The following is a 17,101-nucleotide window of genomic DNA, read 5'->3' as shown; positions in this document are numbered from 1 at the left end:
TTGATCTATTCATATCTCCTGTCCGGCCACTTAAAGAAACCTGCTCGTTGGCCTTTGTCTACTCGGCCAAGAAAGCGAAAAAAAAAAAGCCCAAAATTTCAGCCCTTGCTATCTCCACTTTAATGTGACAGCCAATTTGCAGGTAGTTTCCAGCAAATTTGATTGGCAGCGTGTCCTAGTGGATAGAGCACAGGCCTGTGAGTCACAGGACCTGGGTTCTAATCCCAGCTCCACCACTTACCTGCTGTGTGACACTGGGCAAGTCACTTAACTTCTCTGGGCCTCAGTTACCTCATCTGGAAAGTGGGGATTAAGACTGTGAGCCCTATCTGGGACAGGGACTGTGTCCAACCCGATTATCTTGTATCTACCCCAGTGCTTAGTACAGTGCCTGGCACACAGAAAGTGCTTAGCAAATACCATAAAAAAAATAGTCTCCCCCAGGGGCATGGGAGTGCCCTTGACTGCCCCAGCTGGCTCATGAGGTTAATGAAGGGGTGAGAGCAGACAGACAGAGGGAGTGACAAGGACATTAAACCTGAGTCCAGTCATCCAAGGAGTCAACCAAAGGGTAGTATTTATTGGATTCTGTGCACTGTACACTGTGCTAAGCACTTGGGATAACACATTAGGATTCCAGCATGTAACCTCTTCCTTCAAAGACCTTACAGTTTAGCGGGGGAGGTGGGCACTGAAATTCCAGAGAGGAGGGAGACAGAAGAGGGGATATGTATATGGCAGGGTCTGAAGATAAGTTTGTAAGTGCTCCCATAAATTGGGAGGACTTAGTACTTAGTGTTGTAGACCATAAGCTCCTCGTGGGCAGGAAACATGTCTACCAACTCTTTTCAACCAATCAATCATATTTGTGGAGTGCTTACGGTATGCAGAGCATTAAATAACAGTGTAACAGAGTTTGTAGATACGTTCCCTGTCCACAACGAGCCTATAATCTAAAGGGATGAGTTTATGGTTACACTGTATTCTCCCAAGCGCTTAGTACAGTGTCCTGCAACAGTAAGTGCTCAGTAGGTGTGATTGATTAGTGGGTCAGGGGCGCAGAGTCTCCCTCCTGGAGTCAGACATTCATGTTGGGTTTGTTTCCAATCCCAAGACTCTTCTTTCAGGAGGGTCACTGGCCCTCACCGTTCCCTCGATAGACCCCTCAGGATAACTGGGCCAGGTCCTATTTTGGAGACGGAGAAGGGGGTGGGGTAGTTCCCCCGGCCAGTTCCCAAACCTTAGCCCCTTTCCACGGTCCTGAGGTCCAGGACAAAGAATGGAGTCCGCTGGGCGGACGTCTAGGAAAAGACCTGGGTTTGGAGAGAATGTCCTGAAAAAAGCCCGCTTGGATTTTTCAGCAAACCAAGAAGTCTTAAATAAAGTTGAAGTTCAGTATCAGACCCTCCCAGGGTGGAACACAGACATCTCAAACGCACGGACATTTGAAGATCTCCCCGTTAATGCGCAGAATTACGTGCTCTTTATAGAAAAGGAACTTCAAATTCCAGGTGGGTAAAGTTGTCTTTAATAAACACTTGGGTCGGGGGGAAGAGACCTTCCTCCTTTCTTTTTCTCTTCACAAAGACCGGGTTTTACCTAGAAACCGTGTACGATACTGCTTGCAGAATTTCCTTTGGCATCTGGTGAGAAAAGTAATGGTAGTAATAGCATTAAGCACATACTATGTGCAAAGTGCAGTACTAAGTGTTGGGGGGAAAAAATACACAGTTGAGAGGTAGACATGGTGCATCAACCCCAAGGGATTCACAGTGGAAAGAATAAGAGCAGGAGAGAGAATTGGTGACAGACACATAAGGAAAGGTGAGATTATAAAAACCTAAAAACACCATGTGAACAAGGACAGCCTCTATATGCCATTTCCCCCCAGCTTCACAATTTAGGAACGAACCAATGGACAAACAGGACACAGGTCTTCTCATGACTAGAGCTGATGGAAGCCGTTTTCTCTTTGGCTGAACGAAGCGGTGGGCTACATAGAATCTGTTGGCAGGCCAGATGCGGCCCTTGGGTTCCCCTGTGTGTTTATCGAGGAAGGGGAGGAGGAAAGGGAGAAGCAATATGGCCTACTGGATAGAGCCTGGGCCTGGGAGTCAGAAGGACCTGGCTTTTAATCCTGGTTCCGCCACTTGTCTGCTGTGTGACCTTGGGAAATTCACTTCACTCCTCTGTTCCTCAGTTACCTCGTCTGTAAAATAGGGATTAAGAACGTGAGCCCCATGTGGGACGTGGTCTGTGCCCAACCTGATTAGCTTGTATCTTCCCCATTGCTTAGTACAGTGCCTGGTAGGTAGTAAGCACTTAACAAATTCTCTCTTGATTGGACTCCCCACTGTACAAAGCAGGGATTCGGATGAAGTTAAGAATGTTCAGGAGCATGTAAACAGTTTATTAGACTGGGGCAGTGTAAGACATTGAACGATTTTGAGATCTCTGTTGAATTTCTCTTTTCTGAATGTGGCATTAAAAAATATTGCACCGCTAAAATGAGCTCACTAAATGCTCTTTCCCTCTCTCAGTTAAATGGATCGGCGTAGGCAAATCCAGGGAGTCCATGATTCAGCTTTTCTAAGGATTTCAGATGCACGAAAGCCACACACACTCTCCAGCAACAAGGAAAGACTGCTCATTCTTTACTGTTCCATTTCTGACCTGCCTCACCAAAGGTCAGAAGACAAAAAATATTGAATTGGAGAAGCAGATGAACACTCGTTTCCTAACAGGATCGATGGCTACTGAGGGAAAAAAAACTTTAGTGTTTTCCCTGTCTGCTCTTCCCAGCTGGCAGTATCGGCCAGATCACTTGCCTCTACTGCCATTCATTCAAAGTGCCGCTCTCTTCTTTAACCTTTAAATTCAGTATAATCCACATCCTTTGAGAAAACTAAAGCAAAGCTACTTCCATGGTAGATTCGCTCCATTAATGTCTCTGGGCTTTTGTTGATTCTAGATGGCCAGAACAATTCATGCAGTTTTTGCACAAACACTTTTACATTCTAATCATTTGTTCTCTGTCATTGTGCCCTTTTTTTTTGCTGTTGGAGGGAATGATTGGAGGTAGGAATGCTTGATTATTATTTTTTTTTTCTGTAACGCTGTAAACGCTGTTTCCATCGTGAAATGTAGTTTGTGCTGAGACCATTTCCTACCCGAGCTCTGGGAGTGTGGGAGGATAATTGAATGTGTACAACTTAAAGAACTTTTAGCTCTGTAAATTATTTAATACAAAGGATGCTCAAGTGTTCAGAGAGAGACAGGGTGACATAATTGTGTACCCTCAAATGGAAATCTTGATATTGTATATTTCAAATCATTAAAGAACTATTCTGATATCTGGCGTGTTGGATTCTTGATAACGTGGCATTGTGAAAATTGGGCATACATGGTTCTCAGCATCCCGGGCTCTCCTCAAGATATAGTTGTGTTTTGCTTGTCACTTGCAGTTCCACTCATGAAAAAACAGGTATACAATTTCTGTCAAATGACATTGGGTTGCAAATTTGCGAGGAATGTGTTGAATGAGAAAAAGTGTGAAGATCACAGACTATTGAAAGTGCCTTATTTTAGTGCTTCACCACTTTTTTAAAATAACTAAATTATTCTGTTACCTTTTGGATTTATTTTGGATTTGTGGTATTTTTAAGCGCTTGCTGTGTGTGCCAGACCCTGTACCAAGTGCTGGGGTAGATACAAGATAATCAGGTTGGACACAGTCCATGCCCCACATGGGGCCCACAGTCTTAATTCCCATTTTACAGATGAGGTAACTGAGGCACAGAAAAATTAGGTGCTTGCCCAAGGTTACACAGCAGATGACTGGAGGAACTGGGATTAGAACTCAGGTCCCCTGACTCCGAGGCCCGTGTTCCTTCCACTTGTCCAGGCTGCTTTCAATGCCTCTGTCCTGGGAAGGGAGGGAAATATTTGTCAGTGATAGTTTTGTGGGGAAGATATCAGAGAAAGGAATATAGAAAAATAAGACTGTTGAACAGGTGGTGTAGTGAAGCTGTGAGTCTTATCTGATGGATGGTGACAGACATAATGATGGTGACAGACATAATTCATGTGTCTGACCTGATTACCTTGTGTCTAGCCCATTGCTTAGCACACAATGAAAGCACCTAACAAATGCCATTATTATTATTACCATTACACATTTTCTGGCCATGATTTATTCTTTAAGCATCCACCTGGTGATGTAGTGCAATAATAATCAGAACAGGCCTTGGAACAGAACAAAAGCGTAGCTTGGAAAAAACGATCGTGGAAATTCACTAACTTTGAAAACTTTGGGAGAATAGGCCTTTCCTGCAGGTGTCTTGAAATTTGAAAATTGAGTGCCTCCTATATAATGTTAGTCTACTTGAAATTAGGCAAAAATGCTAATTTTTAAGATTCTCATTGTGTTGAATCAGTGATTTCTAAGGCGGTTTTACAATTTGGCAAAAGTCCTTTTTATGGAACATTATGCCTGGCATATAGTGAAGTGAGTATAACAAGCAGAAGATATGTGGTATTGATGAACTAAATCAATACAACTTGTGTGGCTTTTTTGACATATGCTTTTGATTCTGCTTTAGCACTGCTATTGAGCCGATGGATTAGTTAAGTAGGCTATGCAGAGCAGCCTAAAATCATATTAGGGAAACCATTTGACTAGTTTAGTGATGAATCCTGATGAATTTCAGAAGCATCTGCCACCGTATTCTAAAATTATTTCAGCAGGGTCTTGGGGTAGTTGAAAGCCTTATTTGCGTTAGACACCTCCTCCCTTTACCAAGGGAAATGTCTGTCTCCAATTGGTGATTTGCAAGTGATGCTGTTCCTGTTGGTAATGGTATTTAAGCGCTTACTATATGCCGAGCACTGTACTAAGTGCTGGGGTAGATATGAGATCATCAGGCCCCATATGGTTCTCAGAGTCTTAAGTAGGAGGGAGAACAGGTATTGAATCCCCATTTTGCAGGTGAGGGAACTGAGGCCCAGAGAAGTTAAGTGATTTATCCAAGATCATACAGCAGGTAAGTGATGGTTGGAGGTTTAATCCACTTAGGCGCAGCTGACATTATTCTCAGAGGGTTGAGTCTACTCTGAGTAAATGAGTATTGTGGTTTAGAAAGCACAGGACTGGGAATCAGAAGAGCTAATCCCTAATGGGATAGAGAGCAGATATTGCATCCCCCATTTTATGGTTGAGGAAACTGAGGCCCAGAGAAGTGAAGTGACTTGCCCAAGGCCACTCAGTAGGCAAATGACAGAGCCAGGATTAGATCCCAGTTTCTCTGACTCCAGGCCCATGTTCTTTCCATTAGGCCACACAGCTTTTCTAATATAATTTTTAGGCTAGATCCCTTGCCTGCAAGGAATTTGCAGCCTAGCAGGGTGTTAAACACTAAAATAAATTATAGATACAAGGAAGAAAAAAGGAATGTGTACATGAATTAGCATTTAAGTAACTGTTTGAGTGGGTTTAGGAGACACAGAAATGCTAAAGTGACACTTGGGAATGTAGATTTGGGCGCCCTTCACTTTAGAAGTGGTAATTGAAACCTTGTGAGCAGCTAAGCTCCCTGAGAGAGGAAGTGTAAGGTGAGAAGAGGATCAAGAACCCAGACAGAGTTGAAGGGAGTTAAAGAAGAGTCAGCAGAGGAAGCAGGAAGGAGCAGTCAGAGATAAAATGAGAGAACCAGAAGAAAAAAACAACCCGATTAACTTGTATCTACCCCAGTGCTTAGAACTGTACTTGACACTTAGTAAATGCTCAGCAAATACTGTAAACAAAAAACAATTTCTAAAAGTGTATTTGAATGATGATCTCCCACTCAAGACTAAGCTCATGGTGGGTGGGGAACATGTCTATCAACTGTTGCATTGTACCCTCCCAAGAGCTCCTTACAATGTTCCCAATGTTCGAATCCCAGCTCTGCCACTTGTCAGCTGTGTGACTGTGGGCAAGTCACTTAACTTCTCTGTGCCTCAGTTCCCTCATCTGTAAAATGGGGATTAAGACTGTGAGCCCCACGTGGGACAACCTGATTCCCCTATGTCTACCCCAGCGCTTAGAACAGTGCTCGGCACATAGTAAGCGCTTAACAAATACCAACATTATTATTATTATTAATGTTCTGCCCACAGTAAGTGTTTAATAAATGCCAATGATTGATTGCTTGCTTGATGGATCTCAGCCATCCAATCTATTTAGAGAAGTGACATCTCTCATACAGTTACCTTCATCCCATCATTTCAGACTCCCTTTTCTTGGTTAATATAACAGTTTTTGGGATTGAAATATCTATTTTCACTCTTAAAAGAAGGCCTGCTTCTATTAACTTTAATTGTACAGAATCTTCTAAGAAACCTTTTATGCATCATGTTTGCCTGCACTTTATTGGTTCAGTTGAAAGGCATTTCCTTTGAATTCGGCTTCTCCACAGCAGATGGGTCGCTGCAACAGTTAAGTGGCCCGGGTTCAGTTAAGGCTGTGCACACTTTCTGGTCGTAGTCTGGAATACAAGAAGCGTCTTTAAAAATATGGCTATTCTATAGAATGCACATTTTCCAAGAAGCGGCTTTAAAAATATGGCTATTTTATAGAATGCACATTTTCACAATGGCAGCATTTTTAGCAGCCGACTACATCTTAAGGAGGAACTGTTTTAATTATAATGAAAAAGAACATGTATCATGAAGGAAAGGTACATTAAAGTCTTGGCCCACTATTTCCAACAAAGAGTTTTAACCCCCCTTTTAGGATCCTTCAGTCACTAACTAGAATTCCTTCACCAAGTACAATTTCTTTGCTTCCCAAACCGAGTCTTTTGTGCCTCAGAAAAAAAACACAAGGAACAGTGAGCGTGGCCTAATGGAAAGATCAGGGACCTGGGAGTCAGAGGACCTGGGTTCTAATCCCAACTCTACCACTTGTCTGCCGTGTGACCTTGGGTAAGTCACTTCACTTCTCTGTTCCTCAGTTACCTCATCTGTAAAATGAGGATTCAGACTATGAGCCCCATGTGGGACTTGGACAGTTTCCAATCTGATTACCTTGTATTGACCCCAGTGCTTAATACAGTGCCCGGCACATTACCGAGCACTTAAAAAAATCAAAACAAACCCATTCTAGTTACCCCAGGTGGTTTCTTGCTAAGTCTCCAATTCCGCTGATCTTAAAGTGATCAGCAATGGGTTAAGTTCTGAACAAATCTGGAAATAGGTAAAAAAAGCCTTTTTCCTACTAAAAGGCAAGAAAGGGAAGATGAAAAAGTCAGTATCATTAATTCATTCAAAAGTACTTATTGAGCACGTACTGTGTGCAGAGCACTGTACTAAGCGCTTGGGCGAGTACAGTATAACAATAGACACATGCACAAGGACAAAATCCTTGGTCAATCATTCAGTACTACACAGTAAGCAGTCAGTGAATACTAAGTGCTTGGTAAAGACCAATAATAATAATTCTATTTTTTAAGAGCTTACCCGTGTATTAAGTGCTGGGGTAGGTGCAAGATAATCATGTCCCACATGGAGAGATATTGAATCCCCATTTTGCAGATGAAAGAACTGAAGCACAAAGAAGTGAAGTGACTTGCCCGAAGTCACACAGCAGGTAAAGTGGCAGAGGTGGGTTTACATCCAAGGTCCTCTGACTACAGGCCCTATCCACTAAGCTACTCTGCTTCAATGTGGAAGACATGATGTCTACCATGAGCTTACAATCTAATGGAATCACCTCTATTAAAGTATATATTCTCATCCTTTATGGTTTACGTATAGTCCAGCTAAAGTCAAGTGCTGGGCTGGATGATCTCCTAAGCTTCTCTCATACTAGGAGATTCCTGTCTAGACTGAAATATGGCCAAGTCTACACACCCAATCTCCACATATGACCTTCTCGTGGATTGGGTGTGTTTTAGGGGAAATACACTGATGTCAATGCATGTATTTTGGAAAATGACCTGTAGTCACACCAATTATCCCCGGATGGCCTTGTGTAGGTAAGTCAATTTGCCTCTGAATTCAAAGACAGTCTGGGCCGTGATTCACAGTTAATAACGGTAACTCCCCCCCGCCCTTTTTTAAGAGGTATTTGAGCGCTTAGTATGTACCAGGCACTGATCTACACACTGGGGTTAATGCAAGGTAAGACAGATTGGATTCAATCCCTGTCCCACATGGGGATCACAGTCTTAATCCCCCTTTTACAGATGAGATAACTGAAGCACAGAGAAGTCAGTTGACTTGCCCAAGGTCACAAGCAGGCAAGTGACAGAGCCAGATTTAGAACCCAGGTTCTTCAGACTCCCAGGCCCATGTTCTATCCACTAGGTAACACTTTCTCATGGTGAATTAGAACCCATTAAACTTGGGTTCTAATTCCAGCTCTGCCACTTTCCTGCATCGTGACCTTGGGTCAGTCATTTATCCTCTCAGTTTCCTCATATGTAAAATAGGGTTGGAATATTTATTCTCCCTCCTACTTAAACTGGGAGCCCAGAGTTGGAAGGGACTGTGTCCAATCTACCCCAGTGCTTGGCATGAAGAAAGTACTTAATTTCTTTACATTACATATAATAAATTACTTATTCATATTAATGTGTAGTTCCCCTTCTAGCCTCTCAGGTCATTATGGGGGCTTGTCTGCTGAATCTGTTGTACTGTACTCTCTAAAGCACTTAGTAATAATAATTATGGTACTTGTTAAGCACCTACTGTGTGCCAAGCACTGCTCTAAGCACTGGGGTAGATACAGATTAATCAGGTTGGAAACAGTCCCTGTCCCCACATGGGACTCCCACTCTTAATCCTCATATTTTACAGGTGAGGTAACTGAAGCCCACAGAAGTTAAGTGACTTGTCCAAGGTCATTCATTCATTCATTCATGCATATTTATTGAGTGCTTACTGTGTGCAGAGCACTGTACTAAGTGCTTGTAAAGTACAATTCGGCAACAAATAGAGACAATCCCTAATCGACAACGGGCTCACAGTCTAGAAGGGGGGCTGTCACCCAGCAGACACGTGGCAGAGGCGGAATTAGAACTCAGGTCCTTCTGACCCCCAGGCCTGTGCTCTATCCACTAAGCCACTCTGCTAGTACGATGCTCTGTACATATTAAGCATTCGGTAAATACCGCTGATTGATGGAGGGATTGATTAAGGAATCCCACTCTTCTTATCACCGTTTGTGCGGAGATGGGCCTGACTTACCTATTTGGTAGAAGGGCAGAGAAAATGCTTCTTCATAAGTGGTCCTGGGGCGCCACTCTGTGGCAGATCCCTTTGTGCTCCTCAGGAAATCCAGCCACCGCTGCAGGGTCAGCTGGTCCAAGCTAGGGCCATGAGGCCTTGAACCCTCAACCTGGACTTTCAAATCTTCGACAGCTCTAAAGGGAGAGAGAGAAAAATATGGAGAAAGGGAGAGAGCAGAATCAGAGACTGTAAACTCAATCAACAGGGCGTCTGCTAATTCTGTCATATACTTTCCCAAGACCTTAATAATAATAATAATAATAATGTTGGTATTTGTTAAGCGCTTACTATGTGCCAAGGGCTGTTCTAAGCGCTGGGGTAGATACAAGGCAATCAGGTTGTCCCACATGGGGCTCACGGTCTTCATCCCCATTTTACAGATGAGGTAACTGAGGCTCAGAGAAGTGAAGTGACTTGTCCAGAGTCGCACAGCTGACAAGTGGCAGAGCCAGGATTAAAACCCGCGACCTCCGACTCCCAAACCCAGGTTTTCCATTAAGCCACGCTACTTTTCTAATGCAGTGCTCTGCATAACCTAGGCACTCAGAACCATTGAGTGATGAATATATTGTGTGTGAACTGATCAAATAGTAATAGCCCCATCTTCAAGAATCTCCCAACATCAAGTCTTAGACTGTGACTCTTAGGCTGGGAGCCCCATGTGGGACTTGTGACCGACTTGTGTGAGTTTACTGTGTGCCAAGCACTGTACTAAGCGCTGGGCTGGATACAAGCAAATCGAGTTGGTCACGGTCCCTGTCCCACATGGGACTCAGTCTCACAGTCTCAATCCCCACTTTACAGATGAGGTCACTGAGGCATAGAGAAGTCAAGTGACTTGCCCAAGGTCCCACAGCAGATAGGTGGCAGAATTGAGATTAGAACCCAGGTCCTTCTGACTCCGAGGCCCAGGATCTATCCAGTAAACCACAGAAAGAGGGTCCACAGCTCAGGCCCCGGCTTAGAATTAAATTGAGGTGCAGTGACTGCCTGGGCCTCCCCCTGTCTAAACCTGCAGCTGGAAAGAAGGCATGGGTAATTGAAACCCACAGATAATCATTACCCTATTTATTTTGTTAATGAATTGTACATCGCCTTGATTCTATTTAGTTGCCATTGTTTTTACGAGATGTTCTTCCCCTTGACTCTATTTATTGCCATTGTTCTTGTCTGTCCATCTCCCCCGATTAGACCGTAAGCCCGTCAAACGGCAGGGACTGTCTCTATCTGTTGCCGACTTGTTCATCCCAAGCGCTTAGTACAGTGCTCTGCACATAGTAAGCGCTCAATAAATACTATTGAATGAATGAATGAATAATCCAGAGATCTCATTTTTGACACTGACCACCACTCCTCAGCTTCCTTGTTCCATGGTTGCTCACCCAAAAGAGATGGGAATCTCATCACCTGTGCATTTCCCTATCCATTCCCAGTTTGGACCAGTTCAGAAATAGATCAGAGTCACGGGAACGTATCTACCGACTGTACTCTCCCAAGTGCTTAGTACAGTGATCTGCGTGCAGTCAGTGTTCAATTAATGCCACTGAAGATGGAAGGAAGGAGGAGAGGAAATGTAATGGACCAGATTCCGAATCATCGAAAGATTTCCCCACCACATTCCCCCGAGTCTCTGTTTCTGAAATACCTCAAGGATGAAAAATAATTAAATCATCACCTTACCCAGGAATTGCATCTGGTCCACGGGTCTTGTGGATCCGGGCTAGTTGCCCAGGGATGAATCCTTGGACATCCTTTCCTTGATGGGCAAAGAAGCTAGTAAACAAAATCCAGATTTTTGAGATAAACAACGGGGCTAATATTAGATTCAGTGTCATTCTCTAGACTGCAAGCCCATTGTGGGCAGGGAACATTACCTACCAAATCTGTTGTAGTCTTTTAGTACAGTGCTCTGCACACAGTAAGCATTCAGTATACACCACTGATTGATTAATTGTCTTTGGAAATATACTTTAGGTGTTCTAGGCACAGTGCTAAATAGTATAGTTAGCCCCTGCCCTCCAGGAGTTCCTAAACAGAAAGGGAAAGTTAAATCTGGGGTTAACTGGAATTAACTTTTTTTGAAAGCCCCAAGTTTTTTGTTGTTTCTTTTTAATGGCTTTAAGTATGAAAATCCTCAAAGGGTGTCATAAGAACATGCCTCTGTAGCCAGATGTTATATCCAGAGAGATGAAGAAACATTAGTAATGTGACTATTTGTTCAGTTTTGTGTAGTGTTCTAGACCGTAAGCTTGCTTTGTGCAGGCAATGTGTCTGCTGGGGAGGAAAGGGAGGTGGCAGATTTCCGAGAATGAATCATCTTTCGTCTGGAGAAGCAGTGTGGTCTAGTGGAAAGAGCTCAGAACTCAGATGACCTGGGTTCTAATCCCTGCTCTGCCACCTGTCTGCTGTGTGGCCTTGGGTCAGTCACTTTACTTTCTCTGTGCCTCAGTTTCCTCATCTGTAAAATGGGGATTGAATCCTACTCCCTCCTATTTAGTGCTTATAAATAAAAACAAGTGCTTAATAAATACCATTATTATTATTTTCATCATCATAATCACTATCACTAATGTCTTCTCAACTCTAGAGAAGTTAGGTGGAGGTGGGGTGTAGGAAGCTTAAGTTACTATTTAAGCATTCAATAAATACAATTGAATGAATGAATGAACGATTATAGCTGCACTTCAGCTATTCCTCTAATATATCTGGAACCTGTCTATGAATTCAGTTATGTCATATTCTCCCACGCACTTAGTACAGTGCTCTGTACACGGTGCTCAATAAATACAATTGATTGACCAAGGCCAGGGACCCCTTTGCTGGTCTGGCTATCCAGATAAACTCATTTCAATCAATCAGTTGGGTTTATTGAGCACTTACTGTGTGGAGAGCATTGTACAATATAACAGAGTTCGCACGCACATTCCTTGCCCACAACGAGCTTACTGTCTGGAGGGGGAAACAGACATAAATATCAAAAAATACATTACAGATACGAACATAAGTGTTGTGGGGCTAATTAAAGGAACAAATCAGGGTAACAGAAGCAAATGCAAGAAGAAGAAATGAGGGCTTAGGGAAGGCCTCTTGGAGGAGATGTGCCTTCAATAAGGCTTTGAAGGTAAGGAGAGTAATTATCTGTCATATTACAGAAGGGAGGGTGTTTCGAGCCAGAGACAGAATGTGGGAGAGAGGTGGGCGGTGAGAGAGATGAGACTGAGGCACAGCGAGAAGGTTAGCATTAGAGGAGCAAAGTGGTGCAGGCTGTAGTAGGAGAGTAGAGAGGTGAGGTAAGAGGGGGCAAGGTCATTGAGTGTTTTAAAACCAATGTTGAGGAGTTTCTGTTTGATGCTGAGGTGGACGGGCAAAAACTGGAGGTTCCTAAGGAATTCATTCTTTCCCGTTTCCCTAGGCAGTACACTGGCGTGTACTGTTCCTGTTCCTTACCCAGGAGGGACAATGGGCCGGTGGTTGATAAATTCCCGGAGTCTAATCGAGGTCATCTTGGAACTCCTACAAAACACAAGGTTCGAGCATAAGGGGACCAGTCAAGCTGACCCTTGAATGTAGTCTTAGCAGCCTGAGCTCTGAAAGTTGGTGCCCTGCATAGAGTAAGTGGTCTATACCATTAATGATAATAATAAGAATAATTTAGAATAATCGTGGTATTTGTTAAGCACTTACTACCTGCCAGGCACTAGACTAAGCCCTGGGGTGGAAACAAGCAAATCAGGTTGGTCGCAGTCCCTGTCCCCCTTGGAGCTCACAGTCTTAATTCCCATTTGACAGATGAGGTGACTGAGGCACAGAGAAGTGAAGCAACTTGCCCGAGGTTCCACAACAGACAAGTGGTGGAGCCAGCATTAGAATTCAGATCATCTGACTCCCAGAGCCCTGCTCTTTCCATTAGGTCACACTACCTTATTGAAATCAAAAGGGGTGCAGGGAAGCTGGAGAGAATGTCCTGTTGAATCTCTTCATTACTGCACTGTGGCTCATACAGGAAGGGGCTGGATGTGGTGGAAAAAAAGACCCTCCCCTGAAAATGCCAGGGGTAAAAAAAACCACAACAGCCCCATGTGGAAAAGTAAAAAATAAACTTACAATACCAAGATACAGCTAGGGAACAGGAAATTTGGGATTTGTGAACCCATTCATTCATTCATTCATTCATTCATTCATTCATTCAATTGTATTTATTGAGCGCTTACTATGTGCAAAGCTTTGTACTAAGTGCTTTGCACTGCACTAAACGCTTGCATCCCTTGACTACCATGGACTGAGTCTTGTTCCTTCTTAATTATAGGTATGGGGCTTTTCATACAGGAGTCCCTCAATATATGTCAGTAAATGAAGAAAAGTTTCTCAGAATGAACCAGACCCACTGATTCAAAACCAGTGTTGGGGCTAGGAAAGGAGAAAGAGGGAGAGAAGGAGGAGAAGAAGGAGGGGTACAGGGAGAGAGGAAGGAGAGAGGGGGAGAGAGAGAGGGTGAGAAGAGAGAGGAGGGAGGGAGAGAAAGTCAGGAAGGGAGAGAGAGAAACCAACACAAGATCCCGGACCTCAAAGAGCTTAAAATCTAGTGGGGAGACAGGCTCATATGTATTGATGAATACTGTCCATTTTCTCTTTCCTCCTATCTGAAATTTATTTTTGTGTTTGACTCCCCCTCTAGGCTGTAAACTCCCAGGGTGCAGGGAATGTGTCCACTATTCTCTCAAGCACTTCGTCCAGTGCTCTGAACTCAGTAGGTGCTTAATAAATGCCATTGATAGATTGATTCTCCCTTGGAAGCTCCAAGAGTAGACCTGGAGCATACGGAGCATGACTGTTCTTGTGGTCAGAGGCAGAGGACCCTCGGAGGACCCTCTGACTCTTCTAGTCTGAGGCAGGATCATGGAGATCATCTATGGCACTCTGAAAGGCAGCACCCTAAACCCAGAAATTAAAATTTAATGGACAAAAATGCTCTTGGTGCGCTTTCATGAATAAAATTCAGTCAAGGTGTGGCTAAATTTTCCTGCCAGTTCCCTCAAATTTTCCACAAAATTGTTTGGGAAGAGAACGGTGCAACGTTTCTTGATTTCTGAAGCGAGCGATCTCCTCATGAATGTTGATTAAGCTTTATCAGTGGCTGAAACCAGACAAGTCGGAAGACTAAATTCTAATGAGAACATCCCCTCAATTACTGCATGATAAATTTCATTTTAAGGACTCTAAATGTATCTCTTGGAGGGCGTCTTTTTTCCCAAGTGTTTTTGGGAAATAAAATTCAAAGAGAAGGTGCCTCGCAAAGACTATACCTGGAGACTCTCCTACAAGTCTTTATCCTCATCTCTAAAACCAGTCCCCAGACTGTAAATTCACTGTGGGCAGGGAATGTGTCTACCGACTGTTGAATTCTCCCAAGTGCTTAGTACAGTGCTCTGCATACAGTAAGCATTCAATAAATATGACTAATTGGTTGCTTTGTGGAGAGACTGAGGGCCATGTTTAATATAAAGATAACACAACATTAAGATGTCCCAGGAGTGGGTGAGACTGCTTCTTTCAAAATTTTTACAATCAGCTTTTGTTACTGGATTTGACAGGGTAAAGGCTCAACTTTCAAACTCCCACTGAGGGGAGAGAAGGGAAGGGGCAGTTTCTCCTTGTGGACCACACCTAATCAATCAGTAGTATCTAGGGGGTGCCTATTGAGTGCAGAGCACTGTCCTACTACGCTGTAAGCTCCTTGTGGCCAGGGAACATGTCTATCAACTGTTGTTTTGTCCCAAGTGCTTAGTACAGTGCTCTACACACAGTAAGTGTTCAGGAAATACAGTTGATTGATTGATTGACTGAAGGGATGCCACAGGGAGAACTGGAACCGTGGAAATATTCAGGGGAAGCAGCGTCGCCTAGTGGAAAGGGTCCAGGGGACCTTGGCTTCTAATCCCGGATCTGCCACTTGACTGTTGTATGATCGTAGGCCAGTCACTTTACTCCTCTGTGCCTGTGTTCCCTCGTCTACAAAAAGGAGATTCAACACTTATGGTTCCTTCCTTCTTAGACTGTGAGCCCCATGTGGGACCTGATTATCTTGTATCTATGCTTACGCTTAGTATAGTGCTTGGCACCTAATAAACACTTAACAAATACCCTTATTATTCCACTTCTCTTTACCTGTTTCGGGTCCCACTCTGGACAGGAGGAGCTGTGGGTTTCAGAGAGATGAGTAGGGGATGGGGAGGGAGACTAGCGAAGAAGTTTTAGGTCACTGAATCCTCAATTACATCACTAATGGGGATTGTGTCACACGCAGAATTCAGGGGCTTGGAAAATTGTCAAAATCCAGGCCCTCAGAACCTGGGGTCAGGTAGTAGCTAAAGAACAGTCCTTGTGTGTAACTGAAGCTTCCCATTATTATTCATTTTTTAAAATTAATGTTCACTGAGGGTTTACTTACAATGTGCAGAGCCCTGTACAAAAAGATGAAATGAAGATCCAGTGTCTGGCCCACAAGGGACACACAATCCAACTGAGGGATGATAAGCAGTAGTGGGAGGAGCGCAGCCTAGTTGATAGAGCACGGGCCTGAGAATCAGAAGGACCTGGGTTCTAATTCCAGTTCTGCCAACTGCCTGCTGTGTGACCTTGGGCAACTCGCTTCACTGCTTCGTGCCTCAATTTCATGCTCCCAAGCGCTTAGAACAGTGCTACGCACACAGTAATCACTCATTAAATATGATTGATTAAATACAATCGAATGACTGACAGTCTGTTCTGGGGCTACCAGCCTTCTGAAGAGGATGATTTCCAATCATGGCGGCTCTCATCGGCCCTCTGTGAATGAATGCAAAACCCGCTCCCAGGCAGCCATGATTGACGGTTAATCACATTGCTGAAGACATCCCTGCCTTCTTTCTCTTAATGTCAGTGATTTTAGGGGAACAAGTTCTCCATCATCTGCTTTTATCGTTTCATTTTCAATCCAGATGATCTAACCCAGTTGTTTTCCTCTGAGCCTCATTTTAGTGTTGTACCTTCCTTACTTCCTGCCTTCTTCAAATCTCCCATCCTTCCTCTCATTTATCTCATATCCTTCCTCTCATGTCTTGCAGGGCAAGATCTAACTCCTATTGTTCTATTCTAATTAGATCTCTAGCCTTTTCTTCACAGCGTGTTTCGTTCCAAAAATGTAATTGTTTTAACGGATTTTATTGATTATGGGATCTTTGCCTTCAAATAGTAAAACCTCCCGAGCATCTCTTCACAACTAACCACTAGGCAGAACAAAGTCATTGGAATAAAAGCAATAAAGGTAAGTGGTGAGCTGGAGCTGGGAGTAGGCAGAGCAATAAATGTGCCTGACTAGTGGGGTGAGTGAGGAGAGGATAAGGGATGATCCCAGAGAATTTTCCTGGGGGAATCAAGGAAGCAGACTATGACTTGTGTGGGCTAGTAGAAAGAGCCAGGGCCTGGGCATTAAAGGACCTGGGTTCTAATCCTTGCTCTGCTAATTCTCTGCTGTGTGTCCTTGGGCCAGTCACTTAACTTCTTTGTGCTTCATCTGTAAAATGGAGATTAAATCCTTCTCCCTCTGATTTAAATGGTGAGCCTCGTGTAAATCAGGGACTGTGTCTGACCTGATTATCTTGTATCTACCCCAGAGAAAGCTTGTTGTGGGCAGGTAATGTGTCTACCAACTCTGTCATATTGTACACTCCCAAGTGCTCAGTGCAGTACTCTGCACAATAAGTGCTCAATAAATATGATTGATTAAATGAAATGATTAATAAGTACAATTATTATTATTATTATCATCATCATCAATATCTGAGTGCTTGCA

General features: G+C 43.5%; 2 protein-coding genes across 2 annotated transcripts in view; one reads left to right on the top strand and one right to left on the bottom strand.

The window, feature by feature from the left end:
• The window catches only part of ADSS2 (adenylosuccinate synthase 2), a 31,912-nt gene extending 28,559 nt beyond the window's left edge, over window positions 1-3,353 (top strand). The window contains exons 12-13 of the mRNA XM_029047560.2: window positions 1,362-1,511; window positions 2,541-3,353. Coding sequence (XP_028903393.1) covers window positions 1,362-1,511; window positions 2,541-2,593 — 203 coding nt within the window. The 3' untranslated portion in view covers window positions 2,594-3,353. The remainder of the gene's footprint in view (window positions 1-1,361; window positions 1,512-2,540) is intronic.
• A 3,027-nt stretch (window positions 3,354-6,380) lies between these two features.
• Window positions 6,381-15,525, bottom strand: C19H1orf100 (chromosome 19 C1orf100 homolog). The gene is made up of 5 exons (XM_007672420.3): window positions 15,436-15,525; window positions 12,718-12,783; window positions 10,951-11,043; window positions 9,229-9,404; window positions 6,381-6,524 (listed from the first exon to the last, which is right to left on the bottom strand). Exons 2-5 carry the CDS (start codon window positions 12,771-12,773, stop codon window positions 6,415-6,417), a joined length of 435 nt encoding a protein of 144 aa, XP_007670610.1. The 5' UTR covers window positions 12,774-12,783; window positions 15,436-15,525; the 3' UTR covers window positions 6,381-6,414.
• Window positions 15,526-17,101: the final 1,576 nt, after the last annotated feature.

This window comes from Ornithorhynchus anatinus, chromosome 19, assembly GCF_004115215.2.
Source record: "Ornithorhynchus anatinus isolate Pmale09 chromosome 19, mOrnAna1.pri.v4, whole genome shotgun sequence".
Lineage (NCBI taxonomy): Eukaryota > Metazoa > Chordata > Mammalia > Monotremata > Ornithorhynchidae > Ornithorhynchus > Ornithorhynchus anatinus.
This window is presented reverse-complemented; position numbering and strand designations above follow the sequence as displayed.